Source organism: Nicotiana tabacum, chromosome 18 (genome assembly GCF_000715075.1).
Source record: "Nicotiana tabacum cultivar K326 chromosome 18, ASM71507v2, whole genome shotgun sequence".
NCBI lineage: Eukaryota > Viridiplantae > Streptophyta > Magnoliopsida > Solanales > Solanaceae > Nicotiana > Nicotiana tabacum.
The window spans coordinates 148,142,076-148,153,938 of NC_134097.1; the positions used below are offsets into that span (position 1 = coordinate 148,142,076).

Sequence of the window (11,863 nt, forward strand, 5' to 3'; positions counted from 1 at the left end):
ATCTATTATATAGTTTTCTTCAATTTTTAAGCAATTTTACCCATTTAACAATATTTAATGTAATTATATTATTTTATAAAATATTAAAAATTAAATACCCATCGGGCTTACGCTCCGTGCCTCGAGGCTTACGCCTCACTGAGGCATATGTAAAATGTCTCACCTTACACCCACACCTTTTAAAACACTGATTGGACATGTATGTACAAACTGCTAGGAGATGAAGGCTACAAAATCATTGATGTCAAACTAACTTTAAACACACTAACCACAATGCAAGATCTGCAAAGAAGGCCTTAAAGGTTGTTCACAGTAACAACTAAGGGTTTTCTGCAGTTGCTTATTTCAGTGTAGGAGCAGAGCAGACCTTACAACTTATGCTGTTGTCATTTGTGATGCTCTCTTTTTTTTGGCTTTAACATAATTAATTAGCAAGGGACTGGCAAAATCACATACTAATTATATTAGTGGACTTACTAGGAGCTGGTTCTCATTGTTAACACTGTAACCAGCCTTAACGACCAATGCTTAGGTAACAAAATCAAGAGTTGAATTACTTGAGATCATTTAACACAACTGTTCATGAACATATATTGGCTTCAATCAAATCAGCTTATACATGCAGGTAATTCAACTAAGCTGTAATTACCTAGCGAAGTACTAGGAACAAGAATCATGGAGATATTACATTTGAGGGACATTGACCAGCAAAAAGTTTGATCCAACAAAAGATTAGTGGTATCATTGAATTGGTTAAAAGTTAGCATCTTTCTAGGGTGATAGAATGGATTTCAATTCCATCACCTGCCGAGGCAAAAGATACGACCATGCTGATTCCCACATGGCTGGTGGTAGTGCTTGCTGAAGATGCCTCAATACGTTAATCATGCGGTGTGCAGTTTTTTCTGTAGCAAGAGCCTTCTCAGAACATAGAACCTAGAAAAGAAATAACAGTCAATTATTGATATACCAAGAATTAGCTTTCATAAAAGGCCACATTCCACAATATATGAATATATTTAAATCAAAGGGGGAAAACACAGGAATGTTATATAACATTGGATGTTGAAAAGTATATCGACGTAGCTGGACTTTTATTAACCTCTCTACTTCGATAAATTCTCTTACCTTGTTTTTTATCAGATACTTATGAGCTAGAGATCTGATAGTCATATTTATGCTTAAAAAAAATAGAACACAAACGTGTAATACAGAAAAATATAATTTGTAAAATGTCAAAAGGTTTTAATATTCTTGCAAGAATAAATAAAAGAATCATAGTTGAGAAATCTTTATGTAAATCTCAAAATGAACAGCTCATGAATCTAGCATAAAATAGTTATGATTTCAAACCAACCTCTGCAAAAACTGAAATAATCTTTGGAAGGCCCTGATAGTAGGGACCAATAAGTTCTCTGTCCAACCTGCAAGTGAGAAAATTTGGTAAAACACTGAAGAATAGGAAGGCATTAATATATGAGCTAGCAGTGGCGTATCTACAAAAGAAGTTATGGGTTCACCTGAACCCATAGTTTCGACTCGAGACCCTGTATATTTATCAGAAAACTCATTAACTACTATGTATAAATAATAGATTTTGAACCCATTAAATTAGAATTTCAAATATGAACTCATAAAGTTCAAATGCTGGATCCGCCTCTGTGAGCTAGAATTCGAAAATTATAAAATAAAAGAAAGATATACATGGAAAATATCTCTAATCAAGTATCTACATTGTAATCTTTCTTCCTAGCTTTAGTGAATAAAGTATATGAATCAAATTATAATGAAGATTTGAAATACTAATGTAAAGACCAGATAAGGATGAAAAGTGGAGCAAACTAATTACCTTTCAACCATTGAACATAGTAGGTCATGAACATATTTGGCTTCATCCAAGTCACCCTTTATCGGCAGGCAATACAACCAAATCGGAACAATCTACCAAAGAATTCGGAATAAGAATTGTGAAGAAATTATAACAATACTACCTGGTACAGTGAAGAAACATCACTTCATCTACGAAGAACAAAATCTATATGCTTGCTTTTATCTTATTTCAACATGTGAGCACATGCACAATGAAACAGATCCTTATCAGACCGGTATTAACAAAAGTTGATTGGTTCAAGTGGAACGTTCATCTCTGACGATTTCTCATCAGAGTCAATGTCGCTCTGACACCTGAAAGTAACGATGATATCAAATCAATGATCACAAGTGAATAAGTAAACAACCTTAGAACCATCTAGATGGCCGATATCTTTCATGAACTGCCTTGAGGATTCTGCGACAGGGAATGGTGGCTGAGGCGGGGGAATATAAATCACTCTCAACCTGCATTCATCAACAACACGTCCTACCTCCTTCTTGAACTACAAAAAGATCGTCACCAGTTCAACAAACTAAAATCCTATAGCCACTAATTAAATTAAAGCTGATATGATCCACCATTTAATTTAAACTTATTAAATTTTCACTCAAACACCAGCATGACAGTAAAATACAACAATGGAGATATATTAAATGGGTAGTTCTATTACCATTTCCTGGGTAAAATCTCCGGGAGTGGTGCCAGGATTTGCAACTATGCTTTGAAGTAAAAATCTGTCCTTGCATTGCATGTCAGAAGGGGCCTCCTTCTGCGCTTGCATTGTTACTACAGAAGATGCATAAATGAACACAAATGACTAACCATGACTTTAATTGCATAAAACACAAAGCTTATACTATCAAAATTCAATCTACATTTACTTAAATTTTCATCCTCAAAATTCAAAAGATCACCATAGATGACTTCACTTTCAAAAAATTCATCGCATCTCTCTTTTCCTTTTTCTTAATTAGCGGATGAAATTACCAATAAGATCACAAGTTGATCCAGGCAACACAATCCCTTTGTTGGGACGAACGCAATACTTTTTGGCATTCATCGTTTTGACCTGAAAATAATGTGTACAAGAAATCGAAATCGATACTGTAAATATACATTTTAAAAATTCAACAAAACAATTACAGAAAAGGAGAAAAATATGATTAAGGAACCAACCCTGAAAGCGACATGGTTTTCAGTCTTATTTGACAAATGAAACGAGCGACTGATCAGTTGAGGATATTCGAGGTCAAGTGGTTCGACATTCAGAAGCTCTCCACTTCTCATTTTCTCCTGAAAGCAGAAGGTCAATCAGAAGGGAAATAAATGTATCAAATAGTCAAGAGAACAACAGAAAGAGGGAGAAAAATAAAGAGATAGCGAAATAACTAGGAAGACAGAAACATGTATGCCATTACTAAATTTCATAAAGACCCTTTAAATTTCAGAATCCAACTCAAGCATATATGACCTGAAGGAATAAGAATGCACAACAAATAAACATTAGGGATTTTAAAAAGGACAAACCTGCGCCGAGCCAATGCTTTCTCGATGAAACTGACATATCGTACCAAGTGCATAAACAGCAGAATAATAAACATTTTCATTCTCAGGCTCACGAGCTCGAAAATGCATTATCACTACATTGATCCTTGAAATAGCCTCTGAATCATGCCATAAGATTTAGTAAGTACAAAAATATTATAGCACTTTTTGTCCAGTTCTCTGTGATGAGAAGGATCTCAATATCATATTTAACGATATTACCTGTAACATAAGGTTTGAAAACGGTACCACCATATTCCGCATAAAGCGCAAGTCCATAAAGAGCACACTGAACACGACAAAATGGTGTTTGGTTAAATCAAATTATGAGCAACTGAGTAAGAAAACCTCTCAGCAACCACTAAGGCACCCGAACCTGTCTAACTGTTGGGTGTTCATCATTGCTTGCATCCACAAACAAAGGTAGAAATACATCACAGTACCTAGTTGATATGGGAAATAATTTTTATCAAAACGGTGAACCCAACCATTTCAAAAAAACTCATAAACACAAACCCACTTTAGAGTCACTTCAGGGCATTCCCTTACAAGGCGAGCAAAGATATCAATTGCTGTACATCTCTCTTGAGCTGTATTTTCTTTGCCCTTGGCAGAAGCAAGAAAAAGTGAAAAAATTAAATTTAAAAAAAGGAATAAGATATAGATATAAATAAATAAGTAGAGTGTTAGAATGAAGGTGGTTATCATGTCTTCCACTTACCCACATAGGAATAAGATATGATGACAGCTCGTCAAAGAAAGGCAAGAATGCTGCCTTGAAGGTTTTGATCAATGTTTTTAATATTCGACGGAGCTGATTAAAAAAATAAACCTTTACGTTATTTGATAATAGCAATAGAACCAAAGTGAGGCTTGCATAAAGAGTACAATAGTGTGTTACTTATATCTGAGCTTCATACTTAAAATGGAACATACCTGGACAAAAATATTATCTTCTTGCTCTTTTTCCCCCCTCAGCAATTCATCTTCCTCAGCATCAAAGTCTTCTGATTTTGCTCTCTCTTTGAGTTTTCCTTTTCTGTTTGAACTTTCTGTAATGACATGCTTTACCTCATCCACTATTCTGTGAAGCTGACCTTCATTGACAAGTGGTCCACATATCTGAAATAAGAAACAGATAACTGAAAATCAGGGGTGTCCAACGGGAGGTTGGGCTAAATTTGGATGGGTTAAAATGGAACGAGTTAATAAATGGGCAGGTCAACCGCCCAAATGTTACCAGGGTCGGATTCGGTGTATGGGTGGATTTCTATGTTTTGTTTGGGTGTTAGTAATTATTTTATGTGGTTCAAAAGTCAATGTGGACTGCTAAGACAGCATTTTTCCATCGAGAAAATCAACAAATCTGGTTGAGTGATCATCAGAATGCAATAGGGATAGTTGAGTGACTTTCTTGTTACAAATAAAAGAAAAATGACTTTACTCTATAATTTCACATAGTTCAATGACCATGTGAGTAATGGACTCAAATTTAGACGGTGAAACCAAATTACTATTGATTATTGAAGGAGAAAAAATTGGAGTGATTTACTATATGGGACTGTAAAGGCCAACAGGATGATCAAGTTGGAACATAAAAAGTTCAAAAAAGACACTGCAAAGCTTGGATAAAAAATATTAAAGAAACTGTCTTAGATAGAACCAAACCTGCAGGCAACCATTCAATCTATCCAATATGAATGGACATACTTCTATCATAGGCTCCTGCTTGAGATAACAAATCAATTTTTACTTTCTCTTTATCCAATTGGACCTTAAAAGAAACAACATAAGCACTGATGTTAAGGACAACCTCATGCAAAGCTTCTAACAAAGACAGTATTATATCGTCTGACAACTTTATGAAATAGGACCCAATTCCACCTTGCGCAATCCCTTTCTCAACAGCCAGTTTAGCAGAATACAACAGGTTATACATGGCTTAAAGATGCAAAAATTAGAAAATTTGCATCAGCAAGTGGAGAACTAACATGAAAACAAAGAAACCTTATGAAATCACGAGAATTCTCACCTTCAACAGCTGTTTTCCTGACATTGTGAGTATGGAATTTCAGAAGTGGAAAAACGATCGAAACAACCTGTTTCATGCCTTAAGCCATTGATATCCCTTGTTTTAATCTGACTTCACTCAACAATACATAAAAAAGGCAGCCCGGTGCACTAAGCTCCCGTTATGCGTGGGGTGGAAAGGCCGGACCACAAGGGTCTATTGTATACAGTCTTACCCTGTATTTCTGCAAGTGACTGTTTCCACGGCTTGAACCCGTGACCTCCTGGTCACATGTTAGCAACTTTACCAGTTACACCGTGGCTCCCCAACATATGAGAAAATGAAAACGTGCAGAGATCATTCATGCCAACCTGGGGAACCCAGGGGTAGAAGTCTTCCTCTAATTTGTCAGCATAGCAGCAGATGATTAAACAGGTTGAAACAGGTTCAAGTTGAGCACATCGAATAATAAAAAAGGGCATCACTTCATTCATGTAAGGAAGAAAATCCCGTCCCAGACAAATGCAAATGTTACCACATGTCTGCAATGAAACAAAGAAAATAAAAAGAGGCCCTATCTAGAAAGAAATTTGATCTTAAAATCGAGTAATTTACACGTATATACCCTTAGCAAGTTCGAAGAAATAGGATCATCCCCCTTCGAGTGTAATCCTTGTAATGATATAAGACCTTCCATAACCTTTAATGACAAAAATAAAAAGGAAATAAATAAAAAGTAAGCTCTAAGTTGAGAAATTACCGAAGGAAAATAAGCTCACACCACCACATGCCAAGACAATAAAAAGAATGCCAAGAGAGGTGGAAAAGTAACACTGTCATTATTTTGTTGCACATAATTGTTGAAAGAAGGTGTAACCCAAGAAAAAAGTAATCTATATTATGGTTTGGCTATGATAAAGCCATGTGATAAAGCATAACAAATGAAACAAGAACGAAGCAATCTCAATCGATGGCATCAAAAACAAAGTTGGTAGAAGACCTGCGCTGCGTCTTCTCTAAATTTGTCCTTGCCACCAGCAGACCCAACAAAGCTTATGCACTGCAACGCTATGCCATGAAGTCTGTGATTAGACTTAAGATCTGTGTTTCGCAGGATAGCTTTCAAGTGTGGCATAACAGTGTCATAGTAGGTCCGGAAGTGCCCCTGTTGACGTTTAATATATCAGCCTTCATGTTTGATAATATAAGAAGAAATAGATCGGAGACAAGAATAAATGCGCCAGTTAATACCTTAACAGATAGAGAAAGACGAGACAACGCCATCAATGCTGTTTTTTGGACCATTAGTTTACCACTCTGCATTTCAAGCAACAAAAGACACGAAAACTTACATCATTAGTCCCCTTGCAGTTGTCAGCAGTGACATACCTTTGTAATTTGATGGCCTCTATATTGACACACCTGTACAAGTACAAGCAGTTTGTTAACTAATCCATCTAGGTAAGGTATCAAAGTTTCTTCCTTGTAGCACGCAAAGAATGTCCAGAGAGCTTCCGAGGCAGATTCCTTTAAAAATACCAAAAAAAGTATAAGGACCAAATTAGTTGGCATCAGCAACTGAATGGATTCACATCTACTAAATCTTTAGGCTTATGTTTTATTTTCCAAACCCCCGCTGACATTTAGTAGTAATTATTACTTCCTCTATGATCTCATTAATCATTCAGTGTTCTTGTAAGTCAGTGAGAGTGATCTTATTGCAACCCAGATAAACTCAATATTTATCGTAAGAAATTCTAGAAGAGATATACAAAAGACATCCTTAATTTGCCTCGTGTTGCAGAAAAGCAAAAACGATTGTTATGGACAAATTGGGAACAACCCTTACAGCTAAGTAAGCCATATATAGCCAAGGGACTAATCAGAGTAACTCACAATTACATCAAGCAGAATGCAATAAGATTAGTGGTCTGATAAAGAGCCAACTCTAACAGCTGTGAAATATTTGCTCTTGAACCCAAGATTCTTAGGAATCAATACTTTTTGTGGATAAAACACAATTTTATAAATTAAAGGGGTACTAAACCTAGGCAAGGTTAAAGAACTTCAGCCGTATGGTACATGATAAGACCCCTTTTTAGAGGAGGTGCAGTAAGAATAAAAGATTTTTTTGGTTGTTTCATGTATCAATGATCAATAATCTAATCTTCTTTTAGCTTGCAAGTTCTTTTGGGAATTCTGCAGCATCTACAAAAGGTACATATCACATAGGACAAACCTGCACTCGTGGATGAAGATCATCCAAAGTTGCAGCTAATGCAGGAACCACTTGGTTATGGTATTGTTTTTGATAATCTGGACAGTAGACAGTCGACAAGTGGTGAATTGCCCTGCAAGCAGCCAGTCTGACTCGAGGATGAGGATCTTGGAGACAAATTAGAGCCATATTCACTGGTTGCTCCAGATTCTTAAACATCACCTGTAATAGGAAAAAAGAAGCCATGATGGGGTAATTGCCTAAGGAATAAAAAATCAAACAGATAACTTTAAACACGTAATAAACATAGTGTAAAGCATTCTGGTAAAGAATAGGGGCAAATTATCTTAGATATTTAAGCAGTTTGCCAGCAAAAGGCACCTCTTAAATGCAAGGAGTTGACATAATATTATATCCATTATAACCAAACCAATTAGTAATACATTAAGACAGGTATTGTACATACCAGCTTTGAGCAACCTTTAGCAATATGAGCAAGTGTAACGAGAGCTGCATGGCGCTTCTCCCACTCTGGGGCAACCAAGTAAGCAGACAGCTGCTCTTTAGCAGTATGAGCAATAGACTTACCTCCTAATGCAACAGAAAACCGACCTAAACATTCCGCACCAACTTTGAAATTACTTGTTGCCCCTGTATTATCAGAGCCGGTCTCTGCACTATGCCAAGCGGGGTCATCCTCAATATCTAGTAATAAATTCAGTAACATTGTAAAACATCTGCTAATAAATGAGGGCAACTTCCTCATCATCCCAGGTGTCCTCTCCCTTTCCTCAACCAAAGTTATCAAAAATTCAACGGCCCGTTGCCTTGTCCCCTCTTTCAGTTTCTCATCCTCTGCTATCTCCATCATTGAACCCGCAACAATCACTAGCTGTCGCCTAAAGAATTTAGGCTCATTCTGAGCTAACTTTATGAAAAGATCCAGCATGTAATCTGCTGCATCCTCCTGATCCTTACTGTTGCTCAATGTGTCAGTCAAGATCCTCATAACACCTGGCAATAGATCTTGAAATCGCTCCTTTCCATTTGAACTCGATACACACTGAATGAAGGTGATCACAGCTCTCGTGGCGGAGATCCTCACGTCGAGACAAAGGGTATCATCATTCAGTGTATTAAGGAATAGTCGGTGCAAATCTTTTATGCAAGGGACTGTTGTTTCGCCTATGTGCTCAGCTAGTTCGCCAAATATTAAGAAAGCTTCCGCTCTCAAGTGGTTGCTTGAACTAGAATTAATGACGTGTTGGTACAGGCATGGCAATATTTCAGGCCAGGTGTTATCTAGGAGAAGTGAAACGGTGTCAATGAGCTTATGGATGATGAAATTTGATTCTTCTTGCTCAATACGAGCGAGGATCATACACTTGATGGTGGATCGAGTGGAGACACTCAGTTTTTGCCAAGTGCAAAAGTCGTCCTTATCTGTAAGCAACTTCTTTAGGAGGAGAGCACACACATGACGAGTACGAAGGCGATGGCAAGGGCGGCCAAGATAGCTAGCAAGCTTAATAACAAGGGAGTCTGGATGCATTTGCTTCATCATGTAAAACATCGACTGAGTTTCTGGATCTTTTACCGACATGTAATTGAAAATAAAGGTTTGAAATGGCTCTAAATCAGGCCCGAGAATTTCCCCAATCGTCCGTTCCTTTTGGAACTGAGTAAAAAACTCAACCAACAATTGACTGGACCTATTTTCCAGATACTCATCATCAATAAGCAAGAGTTCAGCACACTCTAACGCATGCTTTGCTGCCTCAATATGGATGGTCAATGCCTCAGTCAACATCCTCATTATACCTGGCAATTGATCTTGAAACTGCTCCTTTTCAGTCAACGTCCTTATTATCCTGAACACTCCTCTCACGGCTGCCATCTTCATATCGAGATCTAGGGTAGTGTCACTCAGTGTACTAAGGAATAGTGACAACAATTGTTTTATGCAAGGGACTATTGTTTTGTCGTCAGCGAGTTTGGCAAATATTAAGAAAACTGACACGCAATTTGAACCGGAACCAATGACCCATTGGTACAGGGATGGCAACAATTCAGGCCAGGTGTTATCAGGGAGAAATGAAGCAGCCAGCTTTGAAACAGTTTTACGAAGCTTTTTGATGATATAATTTGAATCTTCTACCTTCATGCAATCAAGGATCATAGACTTGATTGTGGATTGAGCGGAGACACTTAGATTGTGCCAAGTGCACAAGTCATCATCATCAGTAATCAACTTGTGAAGGAGTTTAGCACACTCTTGACGGGTATCAAGGTTGTGGGAAGGGTGGCTAAGATAGTCAACAAGCTTAAGAGCAAGGGACTCTGGATCCTTTTGCTTCATCATGTTGAAAATTGACTCAGCCTCCGAATTTATTTTATCGGAGCTGGACATGTGATCGGAAATGAAGGTTTCAAACGGAACCCTAGAACTAGGCCTCAGAATCGCCTTCATCTGGGCATTTTGGAACTGAATCAAATAGGTATCCATGACTGTATTTTTGAGAAATCTAGAGAGAGACGACTCGCAATCTATAAGACAATTTCCTCTTAGGTTTAATATTTGGTGCTAAATCATGACTCGTAGAAAAAGTCTTCTAAGATTAACACCAAAGCAAATTCTTTTTTTAATGGAAGTGAAGGTTACTAGCTTGATTATAAAAACAGCCTTCACATGGCCGAGCAAATGAAGGCAGGCTAAGGTTTGAATTGGCACCAAGTCAGCGCCTCGTCGAACTGAGTTGGAGAGAGCATTGCACCATTTTTGAAGGAGTTCCTGAAAATTAGGTATCTACCATCTGACTCTGACATACAGTATGATTATTGAAATCATTATTATAGTCCTCTGAGAAGGGAGCCTTCGATCAACTTGCAACTTGTTTTGATGGTTAGATGTAGTATCATTTAATAAGGTATGGTATTTTATTGTATTGCATTGTATTGTATTGATTGTATCGTATAGTTTTGATGTGTACAATATCGGAATAGATTGTATTGTTTATCGTTATTTCATGATGTCATGCACCAACAATACGAGTAATATACTTGTAATATTATTAAAAAAAGGTACGAGGTAGAATTATTATATAAAAAGGTATGGCAAAAGATAAAATAGGGTTATTTAATACTCCTAAGGAAGGGCAAGATGAGAGAAAAAAATTATAGAAATGATGCGACCACATCAAATCGATCGTTCCATAAAGTGCTATTTTTCGTCGTTCCGTAACGACATATTTAATGGTATGATACACAATATTATATTTAAAGTAACAATACGATACAATACAGTAGGTAAGAACTATCCAAACAAGTTGTTTAGTTGTCTTTGTGTCACCCAACCGTACTTGTATCAGGGTAGGCTGCTTATATTACCCCTTCGGGGTGTGGCCCTTCCTCGAACTCTGCATGATAGCGGATGCTTTGTACACGGAAAAATATCAGAAATAGCCAGATTTATACTTACTAATTGAAAATTAGCTACAATTTCAAAAGTAATCGAAATTTTGCCACTTTTTCATGTAAAGATAAAATATGAACAAAAATACCCTTAAAAATTCGGAAAAATTCCAGCATAATATGCTGGAGTTCGAATTTTTTATATTTGAGATTCCACCATAATAAGCTAGAATTTCATAATATGCTAGAGTTCCAACATATAGGGTGTTTGGCTAAGTTATAAGCTGGTCAAAGTGGCTTATAAGCATCTTTTGGCTTTTCTACGTGTTTGTTAATACCCAAAGTATTTATAAGCCAAGTGCTTATAAGCTAAAATCAGTCATAAGTTGGTCACCCTCATCTTATGGCTTTTCAGCTTAGAAACACTTTTTAGTTTGACCAACGCTTTTACTAGTTTATCCTTAATAATATTTTTAAATTCACAAAATATTTTTCCTAATTTTTTAACTTTTTTCTTCGTTCCATATAATTTGTTGTTCATCCTTTTCTTTACAAAGAAAAATTTTACTTTATAATCTTTTGTTAAGTTTTAAGGGTATTTTAGTCATTATAACAAAAGAATAGCTTATCAGTACTTTTCTTCCAAACACATCAATTGTTTATTATCAATTTCAGCGCGTCTATCCAAACACATAAATATTTTCCTTAATAATATTTTTAAATTCACAAAATATTTTTCCTAAAATAAATTTTTTAACTTTTTTCGTCGTTCCATATATGTTGTTCATCCTTTTCGTTACAAAGA

At 36.5% G+C, this 11,863-nt stretch overlaps 1 protein-coding gene across 7 annotated transcripts; it reads right to left on the minus strand.

The window, feature by feature from the left end:
- Positions 1 to 533: 533 nt before the first annotated feature.
- On the minus strand, positions 534 to 10,473 carry LOC107788039 (uncharacterized). Of its 7 annotated transcripts, none has more exons than XM_016609682.2 (24): positions 8,114 to 10,467; positions 7,669 to 7,869; positions 6,852 to 6,956; positions 6,681 to 6,746; positions 6,430 to 6,594; positions 6,055 to 6,129; positions 5,801 to 5,971; positions 5,451 to 5,517; positions 5,232 to 5,314; positions 5,087 to 5,143; positions 4,355 to 4,540; positions 4,140 to 4,232; positions 3,939 to 4,024; positions 3,795 to 3,861; positions 3,641 to 3,707; positions 3,401 to 3,537; positions 3,050 to 3,166; positions 2,861 to 2,942; positions 2,544 to 2,659; positions 2,238 to 2,375; positions 1,850 to 1,941; positions 1,521 to 1,547; positions 1,358 to 1,424; positions 534 to 936 (listed from the first exon to the last, which is right to left on the minus strand). In XM_016609682.2, the coding sequence occupies exons 1-24, from the start codon at positions 10,151 to 10,153 to the stop codon at positions 772 to 774; spliced, it is 4,470 nt and encodes a 1,489-aa protein (XP_016465168.1). In that variant the 5' UTR covers positions 10,154 to 10,467; the 3' UTR covers positions 534 to 771. The 7 variants fall into 7 exon arrangements, 6 of the variants coding, with proteins under 6 accessions (XP_016465168.1, XP_016465166.1, XP_016465169.1 ...); XM_016609680.2 differs by having other exon boundaries at positions 5,232 to 5,359; XM_016609683.2 differs by lacking the exon at positions 6,852 to 6,956 and having other exon boundaries at positions 5,232 to 5,359; positions 8,114 to 10,473.
- Positions 10,474 to 11,863: the final 1,390 nt, after the last annotated feature.

Bases quoted from the DNA above. Each gene is read 5' to 3' on its own strand.
- LOC107788039 (XM_016609680.2), bottom strand. From the start codon at position 10,153: ATGGATACCTATTTGATTCAGTTCCAAAATGCCCAGATGAAGGCGATT. The intron at 5,518-5,800 runs GTTGGCATGAAT...GGCATGAAACAG, and splicing joins TCTACCCCTGGGTTCCCCAG to GTTGTTTCGATCGTTTTTCC. The intron at 1,942-2,237 runs GTTGTTTACTTA...ATTCTTTGGTAG, and splicing joins GCCATCTAGATGGTTCTAAG to ATTGTTCCGATTTGGTTGTA.